Source organism: Amblyraja radiata, chromosome 3 (assembly GCF_010909765.2).
Source record: "Amblyraja radiata isolate CabotCenter1 chromosome 3, sAmbRad1.1.pri, whole genome shotgun sequence".
In the NCBI taxonomy this organism is placed as follows: Eukaryota; Metazoa; Chordata; class Chondrichthyes; order Rajiformes; family Rajidae; genus Amblyraja; species Amblyraja radiata.
This window is the reverse complement of record NC_045958.1, coordinates 99,724,681-99,747,022: the sequence shown is the minus strand read 5'-3', so window position 1 is coordinate 99,747,022 and position 22,342 is coordinate 99,724,681. Positions and strand designations below refer to the sequence as shown.

General features: G+C 44.5%; 1 protein-coding gene across 2 annotated transcripts in view; it reads left to right on the top strand.

The window, feature by feature from the left end:
• The first annotated feature begins 13,524 nt into the window (after window positions 1-13,524).
• The window catches only part of tecrl (trans-2,3-enoyl-CoA reductase like), a 126,649-nt gene continuing 117,831 nt past the window's right edge, over window positions 13,525-22,342 (top strand). Inside the window, exon 1 of one of the 2 annotated variants that reach the window (XM_033018416.1) lies at window positions 13,525-14,083. In XM_033018416.1, coding sequence (XP_032874307.1) covers window positions 13,913-14,083 — 171 coding nt within the window. In that variant the 5' untranslated portion in view covers window positions 13,525-13,912. The remainder of the gene's footprint in view (window positions 14,084-22,342) is intronic. The other variant, XM_033018415.1, reaches the window with a different exon arrangement.

The window sequence follows — 22,342 nt, the reverse complement described above, 5'->3', positions numbered from 1 at the left end:
ACTATCATCTGTGCTTCGTGGCACGGTGACAAGGAAATAAGATGTTTGATTTATCACAGATAAAATTACAGGAGAAGATTAAAGCACCCTCTTGCACTTTACTTAGGCTCTATAATAATCTTAGGATCAACAAACTCATCAGGAAGGCTGGCTCCGTCCTGGGGGTGGATTTAGATTCAGGGGAGGTGGTCTTGGAGGAGAGAATGCTCCTAAAACTGCAGAGTATCTTGGACAATACAGCTCTCCCCCGCCATAACACACTAGTCAACCTGAGGAGCACCTTCAGCGACAGACTAGTTCCACCAAGATGAGGTACAGAACGCCACAGAAGATCCTTCTTCCCTGTGGCTATCAAACTGTACAACTCCTCCCCCTTCTGTCATAGGGTAGACTGACTCCCCTCCATCCCCCCTCCGCAATCTTTGCACATCCCCAATCCTTTCCACTCAGCACTTTAAATTCATGTTTCTTGTATCTTGTGTTTTATGACTATTGGCAGATTCATTTCCCTCCTGGGATAAATATAGTTCTATCATATCGTATCGTATTGTATCGTAAGGCGCTGGTTAGGCCGCATTTGGAATATTGTGAGCAATTTTGTGCACCACATCTGAAGAAGAATGTGCTGGCTCTGGAGACAGTACAGAGAAGGTTTATAAGTATGATCCCAAGAATCAGCAGGTTAACCGATGATGAGCGTTTGACGGCACTGGGCATGTACTCGCTGGAGTTTAGAAGGATGAGGGGGTAACACATTGAAATGTACAGAATAGTGAAAAGCTTGGATAGAGTGGATGTGGAGAGAATGTTTCCACCAGTGGGAGAGTCTAGGACTAAAGGTCATAGCCATACAATTAAAGGTAGCTCCTTTAGGAAGGAGATGCGGAATTTCTTTAGTCAGAGGGTGGTGAATCTGTGGAATTCTTTGTCACAGAAGGCTGTGGAGGCCAAGTCAGTGGATATATTTATGGCAGACATAGATAGATTCTTGATTAGTATGGGTGTTAGATGTTATGGGGAGAAGGCAGGAGAACGGGATAAGGAGGGAGAGTTAGATCAGCCATGATAGAATGGCGGAGTAGACCCGATGGGCTGAATGGCCTAATTCTGCTCCTATCACATGATCTTATGATCTTTATTATACTTTCTGAAATGTGCAGGAAGGAACTGCTGATGCCGGTTTAAACCGAAGTAGACAGAAAAAGCTGGAGTAACTCAGTGGGTCAGACAGCATCTCTGGAGAGAAGGAATTGGTGACGTTTCAGGTCGAGATCCTTCTTCAGACAGAGTCAGGGGAAAGGGAAACAGGAGATATAGACGATACTATAGAGAAATGAATGGAAGATATGCAAAAGTATCAATAATCAAAGAAATGCGGGGAGACAATAAGCCATTGTTGGGTGTGGGATGGGTGACAACGAGTAAACAGAGGAACTCAATTGAACGGCAGTAAAACTAGTACGATGACTAGTGTGGGGACGGAGGGAGGGGGGATGCGAGGGTTACCTGTAGTTAGAGAAATCAATATTCATACTGAAGATAGACACAAAAAGCTGGAGTAACTCAGTGGGTCAGACAGCATCTCTGAAGAAAAGGAATAGGTGACGTTTCAGTAGAAGACCCTTAGTCAGATTGAGAGTCAGGGGAAAGGGAAACGAGAGACAAAGATGGCGATGTAGAAAGGAATACATTTGAAGGAAACAAATGAATGAGAGATATGCAAAAAAGTAACAATGATAAAGGAAACAGGCCATTGTTAGTTTCAGAAGGAACTGCAGATGCTGGAAAATCGAAGGTAAACAAAAGTGCTGGAGAAACTCAGCGTTTCTATGGAGGCAACATTTCGGGTCGAAACGTTGCCTATTTCCTTCGCTCCATAGATGCTGCCGCACCCGCTGAGTTTCTCCAGCACTTTTGTCTACCTTAGGCCATTGTTAGTTGCGTATTAGGTGATAACTTTCTGAACTAAAATCTTTAAGCAAATGGAATACGTATTTACAATGGAAATGTAATCCTTAAAGATTCTTTTCAATGGGACCTGGAACCAGAAAGTCATTTTGCAACTCATTGGATGCATTGTTTGTGACTAATTAACAGCACAATGCACCAGAATGTTTTGTTGCATTGATTCCTTTACTATCACTAATTTACAAGTGCAGATGTCATAGGGATCAATAGGATGTTTTGATCATTGCTGTAAACACCAGAAAGCATCACTGGATAAAATAAATAGACTTCAAACAGAGTTAAACTGAATAAGAATCATTAGCTCTACTCTGGTTTCTCCTTGATCTTAACATTCTCAAGTGTGGGAAGGTACTGCAGAAACATAGAAACGTAGAAAATAGGTGCAGGAGTAGGCCATTCGGCCCTTCGAGCCAGCACCACCATTCAAAATGATCAAGGCTGATCATCCAAAATCAGTACTCCATTGCTGCTTTCTCCCCATATACTTTGATTCCGTTCACCCTAAGAGCAATATCTAACTCTCTTTTGAAAACATCCAGGAACTTAACCTCCACTACCTTCTGTGGCAGAGAATTCCACAGATTCACAACTCTGGGTGTAAAGGTTTTTCCTCGTCTCAGTCCTAAATGGCCTATCCCTTATTATTAAACTGTGACCCCTGGTTCTGGACTCCTCCAACATCGGGAACATTATTCTACAGATTCTGATTTATACTGAAGATAGGCACAAAGTGCTGGAGTAACTCAGCTGTTCAGGCAGCATCTCTGGAGAAAAAGGGTGGGCGACTTTTAAAGCCGGGTCCCTTCTTCAGATTCTCATTATTGTTTTCAATCCCCTGCTCCTTCCCATGTCCTTAAATGTCTCCAGCCCACCGCAATCTTCGTCATCCCCACTGTTGGTTTCTTGGATGACTTCCCATTTGTCATGGAGACATAGAGTCATAGAGTGATATAGCGTGGAAAGAGGCCCTTTGGCCCAACTTGCCCACACCGACCAACATGTCCCAGCTACATGGCGGCACAGTGGCACAGCTGTAGAGTTGCTGCCTTACAGCTCTTACCGTGCGTGAGACCGGGTTCGACACCAACCACAGGTGCTGTCTGTACGGAGTTTGTATGTTCTCCCCGTAACCGCGTGGGTTTTCACTGAGATTTCGGATTCCTCCCAAAATCCAAAGACGTACAGTTTTGTAGGATAATTGGCTTCGTGTAAATGTAAATTGTCCCTGGTGTGTGTAGGGTAGTGTTAATATGCGGGGATCGCTGGTCGGTGGGAGTATGGAACATGGGCAGGTGGGACTAGTGTAGATGGGGCATCTTGGTCGTTGTGGGCAGGTTGGGCCGAAGGGCCAGTTTCCACGCTGTATCTCTAAAACTAAACTAAACTAAACTAAACTAACCTGCACTAGTTGCACCTGCCTGCGTTTGGTCCATATCCCTCCAAACCAGTCCTATCCATGTACCTCAAAATTGCTGGAGAAACTCAGCGGGTGCAGCAGCATCTATGGAGCGAAGGAAATAGGCGACGTTTCGGGCCGAAACCCTTCTTCAGACCCTTATCCATGTACCTGTCTAACTGTTTCTTAAACATTGGGATAGTCCCAGTCTCAACTACCTCCTCTGGCAGCTTGTTCCATACTCCCACCACTCTTTGTGTGAAAAAGTTACCCCTCAGATTCCTATTAAATCTTTTCCACTTACACTTAAACCCGTCCCTCATTTGTTTTCAGCTGACTACCCCATAGCTCCAGAATAGTCTTCTAAAGTGAACTACAAGCCTCTACTCTTAAGGGCCTGTCCCACTGTATGAGGTAATTCAACAGTTCTCCCGAGTTCTCCCCTGATTCGAGCTAGTGTAATGTACGTAGCGGGTACGTAGGGGCTCGTACAAGTAAAAAGTAACAATTTTTATCATCACGAGTATTTTTTTACTCGTGAACATTTTTCACAGTGTTGAAAAAACGTCACGAGTTTACCGGATTTCCCGAGTACGCACCGTTACTCGTACGAGCCGCCACGTGACATCCATGAGCTCCTACATACCTGCTACATACATTACGCAAGCTCGAATCAGGGGAGAACTCGGGAGAACTCTTGAATTACCTCGTACAGTGGGACAGACCCTTTAAAGATGCATCTTAAAATACTTCAAGTTATCTGTCCTACTAAGCAGAGTAGAGAATTCAAGAACCATAGTACATAGGTTTAAGGTAAGGAGGGAAAGATTTAATTGGAATCTGAGGAGCACATTTTTCACCCACAGAGGGTGGTGGGTATTTGGAACGAGCTGCCAGAGGAAGTAGATGCTATAATAGCATTTAAAATACATTTGGACAGGGTCGTGGACAGGAAAGGTTGGGGATCTCAGGAAAGGTTATGGGATATGGCCCATATCCCATAAGAGGGATATGGGCCAAACATGGGCAGGTGGGACTAGTGTAGATGGGGCATCTTGGTCAGTGTGGGCAGGTTGGGCCAAAGGGCCTGTTTCTGTGCTGTGTGAATCTACAAATCTATCTCCTCACCTCCCTCCCTCTGCAGTGTCCCAGTGCCAGACTTTGATTAATCACCTTCGCGTGTAGCACCTGGAGATGTTTCTCTTCACTAAATGTGTTGATTAAAGTTGTTGTTTCTTTGCATCCTTTTATAGGGAGGAATAATTGAGCTCTGCGGCACCAAACACGGCGGCATTAATACCACCCCTCAAGGTCAAATACTAGTCAAGTCAAGTCAAGTCAATTTTATTTCTATAACACATTTAAAAACAACTCTCGTTGACCAAAGTGCTTTACATCAGTGCAGGTACTAACGTGCTACATACAGTGGTACATAGATCTAACAATACATACATAGATACATACATACAGCGCTCCCTCAGAGGACCTCAAGAAACGCTTGTGAGTAGAAGTAAGTTTTAAGTCTAGACTTAAAAGAGTCAACGGAGGGGGCAGTTCTGATGGGAAGAGGGATGCTGTTCCATAGTCTAGGTGCTGCAACCGCAAAAGCGCGGTCACCCCGAGCTTATGCCTGGACCGCGGGATGGTCAGTAGCCCCAAGTCGGCCGACCTGACGGACCTGGAGGTGGAATGGTGGGTTATCAGATTTTTGATGTAGGTGGGGGCAAGCCCGTTAAGGGCTTTGTATACATAAAGGAGGAGCTTGAAATTGATTCTGAACCGCACTGGGAGCCAGTGGAGAGAGGCCAGAATCGGGGTGATGTGGTCCCTATTCTAGATGTGCAGACACACTTACACAACAGGATCTGCTTTCCATGCTAGCGTAATACTGTCGTTACCATGAGCAGATAGATTAAGAAGTTAATCATGTGGGGAATAGATAGGGTGATTGCACAGAGCCCCTTGCACAAAGGTTCAAAGGTCAGTTTATTGTCACATGCACCAATACGGTGAAACTCAAATTACCATACAGCAATACTAAACAAAAGCAACAAGACACACAACTACATAAGAGTTAACATAAACATCCACCACAGCAGATTCCCCACATTCCTCAGGCAATAAAATCTTCTTCCCCTTTATTCTCCCGTGGTCGGGGCAGTCAATCCATCTGCAGTCAGGGTGATCGAAGCTCATGCAGCCGGCGATCAAAGTCTCCATGTTGTGCCGGTCGAAGCTCTCACGTTGGGGTGATCGAAGCTCCCGTGTCGGGGCGGTCGAAACTCCTGCGGCTTGGAGCACCCAAAATCAGTCTTGAACCAGGGACCGCAGGCTCCATGGTGTTAAAGTCCGCAGGCTCCCGCAGTCGGAGCTCCGAGGTCGATGCCCGACAGGGATTGCCAGATCCGCGATGTTAAGTCCCGCAGGCTCCCGCGGTTGGAGCTCCCGAAGTCGGTCTCCAGCAGAGGCCGCCAACTCCAAGATGTTATGTCACAGTGCGGACAGAGATACGGTACAGAAAACAATCACATCTCCGTCGATGTAAGAGATTTAAAAAAGTTTTCCCCACACATTAAACAAGCTAAAGAACACTAAAAACATACATTACAAATACTAAAAAAAACAATAGAGAAGGAAAGAACGAGACAGACTATTGGCGAGGTAGCCATTGCTGGCGCCACCCGGTGGAAGGGAATGCAGGAGGGGGGAATTCATACAGGAGGGAGGGAATAAAAATCAAGAAAAGTTGAGAGGGGCAAGAATACCAATCTGAGGAGCAACATTTTCACTCAGAGGGTGGTGGATATATGGACCGAATTGTCAAAGGGGGGGGGGGGGGTGATTGAGGTAGATGCAATAACAGCATTTGAATTGGTTAAAAAAGGTTTGGACGAATACGAGCCAAACACCACATATATGGTCCGAATGGGAGCAGCTTGGATGGAGAATTTTGCTCACCATGGACAGCATGGATAGGATGGCGCAGTGGCGCAGCGGTAGAGTTTCTGCCTCACAGCACAGATCCTCACTGTCTGTATGGAGTTTGCACGTTTTCCAGTGACCACGTGAGTTTTCTCGGGGTGCTCCGGTTTCTTCCCCCACTCAAAAGATGTACAGGTTTGCAGGTTTATTGGCTTCAATAAACATTGTAAATTGTCCCCAAGTGTGTAGGATAGTATTAATGTATGCAGTGATCACCGTTCGGAGCGAACTCGTTGGGCCGAAGGGCCTGTTCTTGCGCTGCATTTCTAAAGTCTAAACAGTTGGGCTGCAATGTCTCTTTCCATGCTGTATGACTATGAATATCTGACTCTTAACTAAAACACCATGTTATAGGAAAGATTCCATCAAGCTGGAAATGATTACGAGGATGTTGCCAGCACTAGATGGTCTGAGCTATAAGCAGAGGTTGAGTCAGCTGGGCACAGGAGGATGAGGGGTGATCTTATAGAGGTGTATAAAATCATGAGAGGAATAGATCGGATAGATGCACAGAGTCTCTTGCCCAGAGAAGATGAATCGAGGACCAGAGGACATAGGTTTAAGGTGAAGGGGAAAAGATTTAATTGGGATCTGAGGGTAAAGGGCCTGTCCCACTTTCACGACCTAATACACAACCTTTTTTACTCGTGGACATTTTTCATCAGGCTAGAAAAATGCCCCGACCTACTTGATGCCACGAGTACCTACGACTAGCATCACAACCTACCTATGACCTACCTACAACCTCCTACGACCTCCTACAACCTTGTGACGACCATGCTGCGAGTATGAGTCAAGGGCAAACTCGGCAGACGTCGTGACTTAGGTCGTGAAAGTGGGACAGGCCCTTAACTATTTCACACAAAGGGTGGTGGGGGTATGGAACGAGCTGCCAGAGGAGGCAGCTGAGGCTGGGACTATCACAGCATTTAAGAAACAGACAGGCACATGGATAGGACAGGATTGGAGGGATATGGACCAAACACAGGCAGGTGGGACTAGTGTAGCTGGGACATGTTGGCCGGTGTGGGCAAGTTGGGCCGAAGGGCCTGTTTCCACACTGTATCACTCTATGACTCTAACACGTTTGTGATTAGATTTCTCTGCTGACATTTTTGAATGTCAGGCTGCAGATAGTGTCGTCTCTTAACTTTGCACTGCTGAACATGTACTTAACAACGTAAGGGGCACACAGCCTGCACTAATTCCAAACTGTCAGAGCTGGAAGGCTGAAATAGTTCTGATAACAACGGATTTTGGATGAAAGTTCATTTGACCTGAAACATTTAGCTCATCTTCTTTCACAATGGATGCTCGCTGCCCTGATAAATTTTCCCAGCAATTTCTGTCATGTTTCTAATGGAAAGAATTAAGCACGACATCCAGGTTGTGTTTTCCAGCTGATGGAGAGAATTTTTGGAGGGCCTCCTACATTCACCAGAACTGTCTCTAACCTACAGCATCTACACGGAACATTTTGGTGGTTTAAAACTTGCGTTGTAGAATAATACAACACGGAAACAGGCCCTTCGGCCCTTTGCCCATTCCGATTAAGTTTCAATGATTCTCTACAGTCACAGATGCTAACGCACAGTGAAATTATGTTCTTACATACAGCTCAGTAAAGTATTGCCAGACCTAAGCACAATCCCTGTCCAGCAAAGTGTACAAAGTCCACTGAGACCGCATGCAAGGGGCGGCAGTTTTTGGCGCTGTTTTCAAAGTCCAGTCCGCGCTCCAGTTTTTATGAGTGGTGCCTAAGGAATAGGTGCTACGGTTTCCTCCCACACACCAAAGATGTACAAGTTTGTAGGTTAATTGGCTTCGGTAAAATTGTAAATTGTTTCTAGTGTGTGCAGGATAGTGTTAGTGTGTTGGGATTGCTGGTCAGTACGGACTCAGTGGGCCGAATGGCCTGTTTATGCACTGCATCTCTAAACTAAACTAATTAAACAACAGCAGGCAAGTTCTATCTTCCTAGTAATAATCTGACAGCTAATTTAAGTCACAACCCAGGTACACAAACTCTCAAAAGAATGAATATTTCTGAATACTCAAGCTAAAAATGGGTGAGATGTCATACCAAGTCCCTCTAGACCACCTCTGACATGGAATGGATCCTGTAGTATTATTCAGGAGCCAGGGAATTAAAAAAAAGAGACACTTCAAAATACTCGAAAATAATTGAAAGTAAATAAACACACTTGAATCATTAATGTTAAACCTGGAAGCTCTGCTTCTTCTCACAGTTATGCCTTCTCATTGAAAACAAAGACATGGACTTAAACCTGCTTATCCCGACACAGACTAAGGGGCAGAATTCCAGTCATTGTTCTCAATCCCTTACTATACTCAATGGTTCAATGGTACTTTATTGTCATGTGTGCAGTGAAAATCTTTTTAGTTGCATACAGTTCAGTGTGGATAAATACGAGGTTATCCACTTTGGTGTCAAGAACAAGGTGGCAGATTATTATCTGAATGGTGTTAGATTAGGAAAAGGGGAGGTGCAATGAGACCTGGGTGTACTTGTACATCAGTCACTGAAAGTAAGCATGAAGGTACAATAGGCAGTGAAGAAAGCAAATGGCATGTTGGTCTTCATAGCGAGAGAATTTGGGTATGGGAGCAAGGAGGTCCAAATGCAGATGTGAGACTGCCCTGTGTGCAGTTTTGGTCTCCTAATTTGAGGAAGGACATTCTTGCTATTGAGGGAGTGCAGCGTAGGTTTACAAGGTTAATTCCCGGGGTGGCGGAATTGACATATGATGAAAGAATGGATCGACTGGGCTTGTATTCACTGGAATTTAGAAGGATGAAAGGGTATCTTATAGAAGCATATACAATTCTTAAGGGATTGGACAGGCTAGATGCAGAAAAAAATGTTCCCCATGTTGGGGGAGTCCAGAACCAGGGATCACAGTTTAAGAGTAAGGGGTAGGCCATTTTGGACTGAGACTTTTTCACACATAGAGTTGTGAATTTGTGGAATTCTCTGCCACAGAAGGCAGGAGAGCCCAGTTCACTAGATGTATATAAGAGAGAGTTAGATATAGTAGACCACTCAGAATAAGTGCACAAGAGTTGACATGTTTTAGTTGCCATGTTGTACCCTTCAAGTCTAAAATGTTTTTAATATTGTTGGAGTCTCAATGAGGAATTCATTGGCAGATGGCTGTGGTCGCAAGAGGAGGTCAGCAAATGAAATTTACACTTTGTTCCCGGGCTCAAAGCTTCCAGTTGGTTAAATCAGCAAAAGCCACAAGGTTTTGAGCAGGACTGCCAGCTTTTAAGAGCTTGGGGTGTGGGATGAAACCGGAGCACCCGAACAAAACCCACGTGGTCACATGGAGAACGTACAGACTACGAACAAATGTCAGGATAGAACCCATGTCTCTGGTGCTGTCAGGCAGCAACTCTACTGCTACGCCACCAAGCCACCTTTAAACTCTTAAAGTTCTGTTTGCCTTGATTTTTTATGTTTCCTATAAATAACGATCGCTTTGTTACTTCATTCGGTCAGAAGGCTCCGAAATGGAAAGGACACGAGTGCAGGCACACCGGGAAGTACTGAAGAAAACCCAAAATCCAAAATCCAAACTCAAATGGAACTGAAAGATATAGACCCAGAACCGACTGAACTCAGAACTGCTATCGAAACGACAGAATGCAGAACTGATTAGTTAGCACTCAACTGGTGATAATCTCGGGTATTTATACCAAGTGAAAGATTCGGGGAGCAGATTAAATCCAAATGTAACTCCAAATAGCTCAGGGGAGGAGTGTGGAAAGAGTCTCAAGTGTCTGGAGGCGTGGCAAGTGTGACACATTCAAACAATTGGAAGGGTCTGAAGAGAGACGCAAAATGCTGGAGTAACTCAATGGGACAGGTAGTATCTCTGGAGAGAAGGAATGGGTGATGTTTTGGGTCGAGACACATCTTCAGACTGTTGGGGAGAGGAGGAGAACTTCTTCAAAGTAGGCATACCTTGAGGAGATTTTGCAATGGAGCAGACAAAATGTGCAGGACGGAACTGCAGATGCTAGTTTACAATGAAGAAAGGCACAAAATGCTGGAGTAACTCAGTGGGAAAGTGTTTGTTTCGAACGTATGGAGCATAACACAGGGATGAACTGCATCACATTAGGTCCCCATGCTCTTGTTTAGGGAATGGGTGGCTCTGTAGGTTTAGAGAGATATGGGCCAAACAAGGCCAGTGGGACTAGTTTAGTTTAGTTTATTGTCATGCATACTGAGGTACAGTGAAAAACCTTTGCTGGACACAAAATGCTGGTGTAACTCAGCAGGGTCAGGCAGCAACTCTGGATAGTAGGAATGGGTGACGTTTCGGGTCGAGACCAATCTTCAGGGATCTCGACCCAATAGTTCACCTATCCATGTTCTCTAGAGATGCTGCATGACTTGTAGAGATACTACAGCACTTTGGGGCCTTTTGTGTTAACCAACATCCGCAGTTGCTCATTTCTCCAAATGGAAAGTGTTGTTGAATACATCGTGCAGTTCTATGAGATTTATGAACAAAATGAGCTGGAGATGCATTTCATTGGGCAGAATAAAGCAAATAGAGTCACAGTGTGGAAACAGGCCTTTCCACCCAATTTGCCCACACCGACCAACATGTCCCAGCTACACTAGTCCCACCTGCCTGCGCTTGGTCCATATCTCTCCAAACCTGTCCTATCCATGTACCTGTCTACTTTTTCTTAAATGTTGGGATAGTCCGTGCCTCAACTACCTGCTCTGGCAGCTTGTTCCATATGCCCACCACCCTTTATGTGAAAAGGTTACCCCTCAGATTCCTATTAAATCTTTTCCCCTTCACCTTGAACCTATGTCCTCTGGTCCTCAATTCCCATGCCCTGGGCAAGAGATTCTGTGCATCTACCTGATCTATTCCACTCATGATTTTATACACCTCTATAAGATCACCCCCTCATCCTCCTGCGCTCCAAGGAATAGAGACCCAGCCTACTCAACCTCTCCCTATAGCTCAGACCCTCTAGTCCTGGCAACAACCTCATAACCTTCTCTGAACCCTTTCAAGCTTGACAATATATTTCCTATAACACGGTGCCCAGAATGCAAGCAAAGTACAATGGATTGATTTTGCTTGTGTGGTTTAGCTGGCGTGGGCTGGGCTTCCAAGCAAGCATGTTTGGAAGTCACTCTGGATGAAGTAATCTTTAATGAATCCATATCAAAACACACTCACTGGCTTTGAAATGGAAATGTGAGCCCATTTTATTTATTTGTATGTGTTGCTAAATTACTTTTTTCATTCCAACGCTTGCTTTCAATATGCTGCGGAGAGTATTTTGAGTTCAGTGCGGTTATAAGCTCACTGTCAGTCATATGAGGAGAAGATTGTTCTGACAGGCAGGATTGGAAATTAATGCGACACATATAACTAGTTGTCAAAATCAACGCTTCAGCCGGAAGATCTGCAATGGGTTTTGGCTTTTACTGAAATACATTATTTCCATGGAATAAATCCCCATTTAGTTGCTGGATTTTCATTGCTTTTTGTGCAGCTTTTTCTCTTCCGTATTTGATTTGCTTTGGTTTGCATTTTTTTTGTTTGGGCTGATTTAAAAAAAAAAAAAATCCTTTCATGAGAAGGGCAAGATTTTATTGCGCTTGGTCAAACGCTGTTTTGATGCCTCAGGGTAAGTTCTTTCACTGCTCCTTTGGGATTTTACTCCCCACTGGGTTTGGTCCGAGGTTGTGATGAGTCCTGTAACCGTGTCGGCCAAACCGTAACTGAACGCGGGTAGGAAAATAATTTGAGCAGAGATTCAACTTGATGGCACTGTTGAATGCCTTCCATCAAGATGTTAATCATTTGAATAGACCGATGTCATTGGTATTTTAGTTTTAGAGATACAGCACGGTAAACAAGTCCTTTGGCCCACTGAGCCCACGCCAACCACCGATCACCTGTATACTTGTTCCTTGTTATCCCAAAGATAGACAAAAAATGCTGGAGTAACTCAGCGGGTCAGGCAGCATCCCTGTATGAAACAGCATCTGCAGTTCCTTCGTGCCCAAGAATCTGTCAATCTCTGCTTTAAAAATACCCACTGACTGGGCCTCCACTGCCTTCTGTGGAGATGCACTGGCAGCAGCCTCTGCCTCCAGCCTGTCTGTCATTTCTATCTTTTTTTAAATTTTCAGTTAGTCCAAAGTCTGTTTTAGGGGGAAACTTTTACTTTTCTATGTGGGGAGGGGGGCAGGGCAAGGGGGAAACCGTCTCCCAGTCTCTTCCTGGCGGGGACGCGACTATTTCTCCGAGTCGCGTCCTCGCCCCCCACCTCGCGGCCTACCAGCTGGATCGGAGCGGCCTTTCCTGCCGGGGACCGAGGACCGGACCAGGGCTGCTACAGCGGCGGCGCAGCGCTGGAGTCACCGCGGAGCGGGCGATGCCTACCTGGGTTGCCGTTTGGAGCTCCGGAGCATTGGGCTGTTGCTCCAACATCGTGGAGCTCTGGTGCGGAGAGCTTCCAACACGGGCGGCGCTGAACAACATCGCGGAGTCCTGGGGCACCTTGCAGAGGGTCTACAGCAGCTGTCTCCACCCAGCGCGGCCTACGGACTTTGGGAGCCGCCGACTCCGGTAGGAGGGGGCCGACTCTGTGTCCACGCCGCTGAGGACGCCCCGACGTCGGACTTATAACACCCCGGCGAGCGGTCCTGGACATCGGGCCGCCCGTAGCGGCAACTGCGGAGGGCACGGGGAGGCCCTGACCATGAGGAACAGTGGAGGAAGAGACTGACTTTGGTGCCTTCCCACACAGTGGGGAACTTTGATTCTGCTGTGTGGGGATGTTTTGTGTTAAATTCTATAGTGTGTTGTGTCCTGTTTATTTTTATTGTATGGCTGTATGGGAATTCATTTCACTGTGCCATCTGGCACATGTGACAATTAAATCTATCTTGAATCTTGAATCTTGAAATTCCACAGATTCATCACCCTCTGACAAAATAAATTCCTTCTCATCTCCTCTCTAAAGTTATGCCCTCCCTTCTTTATAGAGTGTTGCCTCATTCTTTAGCGTAACAATTTAAGGATACAAATACTCCAACTTTGGACGATTTAACTTTGCCAGCTTCTGTTCCCAACCCCTTGCTGTGTAATGATATCGGGTTGTATTAGCTTAATCTGGACTCTGAATGCTCTGTGCCTTGTGTATCTCAGTAACACAGCACCAGCAGTCACTTTAAAGGCCTGGTGATAAGGGCAGGAAAGTAGTCCGTCTCCCTGTAAGCTATTCTGCCATTAAAAGGAACACGCTCGACACATTCACCCAATGACAAGTTAAATATAGAAGAGGATTACAGAGCCATTGTTTTCAGCCATGTCAAATAAGATTATATACTTGAAATGGAATGTCACCTGACCTTTCGGTGAATTGTCCGTCTCCGCGTCTATTTAAGTGTTAGGGAATTGCTCTCTTGTTGAATATCTGCTCTCCCTGTCCTTTGGGCGACTTAAGCTGGTGGAAAATGCACACATTTCATAAAAGCAGACTGCAACCGAAGAGATCATGCCACCCAGCAAACAAAGCAGCCTCAAATCATTGCTCTCCCTGTCTCAGTTTGTATTGACTTCTGGCCAGCCCGGACAGCCCGCCTTTCAAAAACATTCAAGAATTTCTTATCTGGAAGTGGAAGTTCTCGATGCTCAGACAAGGAAGCAGATTTGCATTCTGGAAAAGGTAAATGCTCGGCTTCTGTTATGGTATGGGCGACCCCACATTGCTCCAACCAGTCGGTGAATGAGCCTGAGGCACAGGACTGTGCAGCAGGGATTAACGTTAGTAAATAGTCGATATTATTGCCGATTGAGTAAGTGAAGCAGGACTGTGTGGCGAGGATTAGTATTGGTAAATAATCAACACAATTGGTATAGAAGACCGTTGGGGTTGCACGGTGGCGCAGCGGTAGAGTTGCTGCCTTACAGCGCCGGAGACCCAGAGTCGATCCTGACAGTGGGTGCTGTCTGTATGGAGTCTGTATGTTCTCCCTGTGCGCGTGGGTTTTCCCCAGATGCTCTGGTTTCTTCCCAAATCCCAAAGACGTGCAGGTTTGTAGGTTAATGGGCTGCTGTAAAATTTCCCTAGTGTGTAGTGTGTAGTGTGCACTGTATCTTAAAACTAAACTACGAGCTATGTGGCTCTTAAAGACCAAGAGAGATTACTGCAGATCAGTTGGCAAGCATCTGATGAACTAATAAGCAATGTCATTTTGCTATTTTCATTGAACTTTTTCCAAGGTTAATTAAAACATTTCACTAAATATTTTAAAATTTGGCAAGAGTCTGTCAGACCTGTGCATCATTTGTATACTAATATTCTAAAGGTCCCCATGCAAAATATAGATTGGTAGATACAAAGAATGCATACAGTACCCATATCTGACTCAGAAATCTGTACAAAGGTTTGGCTCCAGGCAAGTTGCTGTATTTTTTAAGTGGCATGTGTGCACAAGGATTCTGGTTCAGTCTAACACAAAATAATTAATTTATTAAGCTCTCAACTGTTTCTTGCAAAAAACTGATCTGGCACCATATTGTATATAAAAGACATTGGCACTGAAATGTGCTGGGGACACCACTGCACAAGCACTTAATAAATTGCTCAGACTGCTCTTTGATTGAAGGCGATAAAACATTTAAAACAAATGGGTTAATGCAACCGCAAAGTTAGAAGGGAGTGAATATAAGCAGCAATTGTACAGCAAACAGTAATCAGCCACAGTGATTTCCAAACAATTATGGCACATATTTGGTGACGTCAGTTCAGACCAGCCCACTAGTTAAAACATTGAAAAAGTTGAATAGACAAACAGAACAAAGCATCTCGGGCTATAAGAAAATATTTAAATGCATTACATCGATTGAAACAAACAAATGGGAATAAACACAATTTATGTGTAGGAAGGAACTGCAGATGCTGTTTTACACTGAAGATAGACACAAAATGCTGGTGGAACTCAGCGACATATCTCTGGATAGAAGGAATAGATGACGTTTTGGGTTGAGACCCTTTGGGTCAAATAGCCTTCTCCTGCACCTGTTTTCTATGTTTCTATGACTATGACATTGACCAGCAACAAGTAAGCTCACCATCACTTGACTCACATGCGGCTGTACTTCATATAGCAGGCCTCCTCTTGCATCATGGCACAATAGACAATAGGTGCAGGAGTAGGCAATTCAGCACTTTGAGTCAGCACCGCCATTCAATATGATCATGGCAGATCATCCCCAATCAGTACCCCGTTCCTGCTTTCTCCCCATATCCTCCGACTCCGCTATCTTTAAGAGCCCTATCTACCTCTCTCTTGAAAGTATCCAGAGAACTGGCCTCCACTGCCCTCTGAGGCAGAGAATTCCACAAACTCACAATTCCCTGTGTGAAAAAGTGTTTCCTCATCTCTTTTCTAAATGGCTTACCCCTTATTCTTAAACTGTGGTCCCTGGTTCTGGACTCCCCCAACATCGTGTACATGTTTCCTGCCTCTAGCTTGCCAAACCCCTAATAATCTTAATTGTTTCAATAAGATATCCTCTCATCCTTCTAAACTCTGAGTATACAAGCTCGGCCGCTCCATTTTCTCAGCATATGACAGTCCCGCCATCTCGGGAATTAACCTAGTAGACCTACGCTGCACTCTCTCAATAGCAAGAATGTCCTTCCTCAAATTAGCGGACCAAAACTGCATACAATACTCCAGGTGTGGTCTCACTAGGGCCCTGTACAACTGTAGAAGGACCTCTTTGCTCCTATACTCAACTACTCCTGCAGCTCATCTGCTGAGTCATCAAATCTTATTTTTATTTTACAAATCAACCCTTACCTTGAATTTGTAGAAACAAGGAAAAAAACTGCAGATGCTGTTTGACAAAAAAAAACACACAATGTGCTGGAGTGATTCAGCAGGTCAGGCAGTATCTCTGAGGAATGTGGATGGGTAGATCTTGCCAAATTGTAATAGATAGGAGATCCACATTCTCCAGAGACGCTGTCTGACCCGATGAGTTACTTCAGCACTTTGTGTCTTTTTTAATTGTCTTTAAATAGCTAGTCACTGGACTTTCTGATGTGCATTTATTCTAAAGCGGATGCTATCGAGGCTAGTGTACAGAGTGATTGTTGGTCAACGCGGACATGGTCGGCTGTTGGGCCTGTTTCTACATTGCATCTCTAAAACTATGACTAAACTAAAAGATGCTGCCGGAAGTATGAAAGAAGATGTTTTTGGAAAGAAAACGTTACTCCAGCACTTTGAGTCTTTTTTAAATTGTCTTCAGTTTGCCATTCACTGGGCTTCCCAATGTGCATTTGTTCTGTTGTGGGTCCGTTCAAGGTGGGTACAGTAATAACATTTAAAAAGACATTCGGACAGAAAAGGTTGGGAAAGGTATGGGTCAAATTGAAGCAAAAGGGTTGGACAAAGAAAGGCATCTTGGTCAGCATGGACAAGTTAGGCTGAAGGGCCTGTTTCCATGCTGTATACCTTTATGAATCCATTGAGGTTGTGGTGCAAGCTTTCCTAAGGTAATAGATCGAAAGGCCAATGACACAGTGGTATAAGATGTAAACATCATAAGAGATGGAGGACTGAGATAAAGAACTGGGATTGAAGGGTTTTCAAGGGAGAATTAGATTAAGCTCTTAGGGCTAAGGGAATCGAGGGATATGGGGAAAAAGCCAGAATGGGGTACTGAATTTGGATGATCAGCCATGATCATATTGAATGGCGGTGCTGGCTCGAAGGTCCGAATGGCCTACTCCTGCACCTATTTTCTATGTTTCTGTGAATAGTTCTTATTTCAGCTTACAACCCCAGGACTGTTCATCTATGCATCCATGAACTGGAAATACGTTTAAAGAAGGATCCCGACCCAATACATTGTGAGACCATTTCACAGTGGCACAGCAGTGGAGTTGCTGCCTTACAGCACGAGACCCAGGTTCGATCCTGACTATGGATGCTTTGTGGATATTGTACGTTCTCCGTGTGGGTTTTACTCCGGGTGCTCCGGTTTGCTTCCACATTCCAAAGACGCGCATGTTTGTAGGTTAATTAACTTATGTAAATTGTCCCTAATGTGGAGGATAGTGCTAGTGTATGGGGTGATCACTGATTGACGTGGACTGGGTGGGCTGAAGGGCCTGTTTCAATGCTGTATCTCTAAAACTAAAACTAAACTAAAAGATGCTGCCTGACCCGTTGTGTTCCTCCAGCACTTGAATGAACTGAGTGTGTAGGAAGGAAATGCAGATGCTGGTTTAAATCAAAAATAGACACAAAATGCTGGAGTAACTCTGTGGGACAGGCAGCATCTCTGGAGAGAGGGAATGGGTGACATTTTGGATCGAAGAAGGTCTCGACCCGAAAGTGATAAACATTATGGAGAATATCTGCATAATTCAATTGACCATTAACAAATTGGTGAAACTGATGGAGAGAGATGGCAACCTAACATTAATATTAGAAAATATGAAAGGAGATGTTTTTGGAAAGAAAGTAAAGAAAAAAGTTAAATAATTGTGTCGTAAACCAAAAAAGATTTATATACAGAGATTTTTTAGAGTGTTCGAACAGTTGATGCAGCTTTTAAAGTTGCACACAATGTATTTTCTATTAAGTAGATCAATTGAATATAAAAGTAATGATGCCAAGTCTTTATAAGTGATCAATGATGTCTGAGCTAATATATGGGGAGCATTTCTGGACATGGCACTATAAACATAGAAAAATACGTTTAGGAGTATTTCGGCCCTTTGAGCCAGCTCCGCCATTCAATATGATCATGGCTGATTAACCAGAATCAGTACCCCGTTCCTACTTTCTCCCCATATCCCTTGATTCCATTAGCCCTCAAATTCCAACTCTCTCTTGAATGAATCCAGTGAATTGGTCCACTGCCTTCTGTGGCAGAGAATTCCACAGATTCACAACTCTCTGGGTTAAAAGGTTTTTCTTCATCTCAGTCCTAAATGGCCTATCCCTTATTCTTAAACGTAATAAGAGGGATGTGAGGCAGTTGTGGATGAACTGATAAAGGCTGGGTTTTGTCAGAGTAAATTAATAAAGATTTAAGGTCCTGTCCCACTGTACGAGGTAATTCAAGAGTTCTTCCAAGTTTCCCCTGATTCGCTCGGAGAACTACGGTAACAGCCGTTCGTAGGTACTCGGGGCTCTCATGGACATTTTTCACAGTGTTGAAAAAACTTCACGAGTTACCGAATTTCCCGAGTAAGATTTAAGGTCCTGTCCCACTGTACGAGGTAATTCAAGAGTTCATCCAAGTTTCCCCTGATTCGCTCGGAGAACTACGGTAACAGCCGTTCGTAGGTACTCGGGGCTCTCATGGACATTTTTCACAGTGTTGAAAAAACTTCACGAGTTACCGAATTTCCCGAGTACCTGCCGTTAGCATTACGAGCCGCTAAGAGACATCCACGAGCTCCGACGTAACCGCTACGTATATGCTAAGTACTTACCATGAGTTTGATTTTATTTAAACTCGGGAGAGCTTTTGAATTACCACGTACAATGGGACAGGACTTTTAATTGTTGTCATTAAGACCACAGGAAGATTGAATGGGAAATAAATAAAAAGGATCTGTTCCCAATAGCAAAGGAATTAACAATCAGACAAGGCAGTTTGGAAGAGATTGAACTCAGGGAGGTGATGGGGAAGGTTGGCAATGGAACATTAATTGGGAGTTGGACAAAATGTACGATTACAAAGGAAATATTAGCACCGCTCTGTGGTAAGATTGCAAAAGAAAGTATAATTTCAGAATGTCCCCTCAGATTCAGATTCAGATTTAGTTTTAATTGTCATTGTCCGTGTACAGTACAGAGACAACGAAATGCATTGTCTCTGTACTGTACCCCTGAGACCTAGTTCAGATTTCCATCATTTTACAGCCTGGTTTGGGGCAGAGTGTCACAAGAAATACAACATAAAACATTGCAAGTGCCTATTATGTCTTCTTTACATTGTAACAGTGACTGCTCTTCAAAAGCATTTAATTAGTTGTACGGTGTTTTTGAACACGGTAAAATTGGAAAGGGCACTGTTAAATGCAAGTGACTTTTATAATCCCCGAGAGACCTAATGAGCAGGTCACATGGAGAGAACAACAGAACATGTTCAAGACATTCAGCAGGTCGGCATGATGGCGCAGCGGTAGAATTGCTGCCTCGCTGTGCCAGAAACCCGGCCTTGTCTGTGTGGAGTTTGTACGTTCTCCCCATGACCTGCATGGATTTTCTCTGGGATCGCCGGTTTCTTCCCACATTCCAAAGCTGTACAGGTTTGTAGGTTCATTGGCTTCGGTAAAAATTATGAGTTGTCCCTAGTGTGTAGGATAGTGCTAGTGTACCGGGATCGTTTTGTCGGCACGGATAATCCGTGGGCCGAAGGGCCGATTTCCGCGCTGTATCTCTTATCTAATCTAATCTAAAAAGGTCAGGCAGCATCTATGGAAAGAGAAAAAGGATTGAAGATTCAGGTTGAAGACCCTTCAGAAGGAAAAACAGACTTAGATATCCTAGAGTCATAGAGCATGGAAACAGGCCCTTCGGCCCAACATGCCCATACCAAAATGCCCCATCTAAAGTAACACTCCTTTTACACTTCATGCTGCCTTGGCAAGGCCACCAGTAAAATCAAGGACCATCACTTCTTCTTCACCCCTCTCCCATCAGGCAAGAGGTACAGAAGTGTGGAAACGTGGACCTCCAGTGTCAGGGACAATTCCTTCCTCGCTGTTATCAGGCAACTAAACCATCCCATCAACAACTAGAGAGTGGGTCTGAACTATTATCTAGCTCACTGGAAACCCTCGGGCTACCTTTTACTGGACTTTATCTTGCACTAAACGTTATTCCCTTTAACGTGTATCAGTACACTGTGGAAGGCTCGATTGGAATCGTACATAGTCTTTGCGCTGACTGGTTAGCATGCAACAAAGTTTTTTGCGTACAAAGCAACTGCAGATGCTGGTCCACACCGAAGGTAGACACAAAATGCTGGAGTAACTCAGTGGGACAGGCAGCATCTCTGGATAGAAAGAATGTGTGACGTTTTGGGTCGAAGAAAGGTCTCGACTCGAAACATCACCCATTCCTTCTACCCAGAGATGCTGCCTGCCCAGTTACTCCAGCATTTTGTGTCTAACATAGGCTTTTCAACTGTACATGACAATAAACTAAACTAAACTAAACTAGTCCCACTGGCCTTGTTTGGCCCATATCTCTCTCAACCTACAGTGCAACCCATGCCCTAATCAAGAGCATGGGGACCTAATGGGATGCAGGTGGTCCCTGTGTTACATTCCATACGGCAGAAACAAACACATTTCTCAGCAAGGGAAAACTAGTAGGCAACAGAAATAAAACTAATGTTGACTAGGTTTCAGCCAGTCACTGCACATAAGATCATGATAGAATTTGAATGCCAACAGCGACAGCAGAAACCCAACAGGACATGTCTCTATTAATCAAACCACAGTTTAAATACTTGGCCATTTGCCGCACACAGACAATTCTACCATAAATTATTCAAGAGAGGATGGATAGGGCAGGTTTGGAGGGATATGGACCAAGCGCAGACAGGTTGGACTCGTGTAGTTGGGACAAGTTGGCCGGTGTGGGTAGGTTGGGTTGAAGGGCTTGTTTCCGCACTGTATCACTCTATAACTATGACTCCAAGAGAGACACAACTGTAGATGCTGGATTCTCGAGAAAATCACAAAGTAACTCAGTGGACCATGTAACTCTGTGGATTGAATAGATAGGTGACGTTTCTTCAAATTATTCAATGTTATTTTAAACTTTGAAACATCCATAATCAAGTACATGACAAGTTTATTTTCATGCCAAAATTGAATGTTTGTACATATTTGGAGTTCAATGGGATAATTCGTGAAAAGTTGGATTTTCTTCAATCATCAATTATTATTTAGATTAATTCAGTTACCCATGGAAACAGGCCCTTGGGCCCACTGAGTCCACATTGACCATTGGTGATCTATTCATACAAGTTCTATGTTATCTCACTTTCTCATCCACTCCCAACATACTGGGGGCAATTTGCAGAGGCTAATTAACCTACGAACCTGCATGTCTTTGGGATCTGGGAAGAAACCGGAGCACCCGGAGGAAATCCATGTGGTCACCTGGCGAAGGTGCACACTCCGCACAGACATGGCTGAGGTCAGAATGGAACCTTGGCCTCCAAAGCTGTGAGGCAGCAGCTCTGCCAGCTGTGCCACTGTGCAGGCCTTCTATAATCCTCTCACTGCCTGCAGCTCTAGTTTGCTAATGCTGAGTGGGCAGCACGGTGGCGCAGAATCTTGGTTCGATCCTTGATGATGGCACAGTGGTAGATTTGCTGCCTTACAGTACCAGAGATCTCGGTTCAATCCTGACTACAGGTGCTGTCTATAAGGAGTTTGTACGTTCTCCCCATGATCACGTGCGTTTTGTCCAAGTGCTCCGGTTTCCTCCCACACTCCAAAGAGGTACAGGTTGTAAGTTAAATTGGCTTTGGTAAAAATTGTAAATTGTCCCTCAGTATAGTGTCCCTCATTATAGTACAGTATAGTGCTGGTGTATGGGTATTGCTGGGCGACACGGACCCAGGTGGGCTGAAGGGCCTGTTTCCGCGCAGTAGCTCTAAACTAAACTAAACTAAAGATACATGGATCTGAAATGTTTAGGGGGACATAGGCCAAATTGGGACTAGTGTAGATTGGACATGGACAAGTTGGGATGATTGGTCTGTTTCCGTGCTGTATGACTATGATTCCATGATTATAGTTGATCTATGTTGGTTTCAATTCCTCTTCTGTACCGGTTTCCATCAACCCCCATTTTTTAATATCTCCACATTACATATGCCAAATGATTTGCCCTCCACCACCCTCAGCATATCCGGAGATTCACTATCC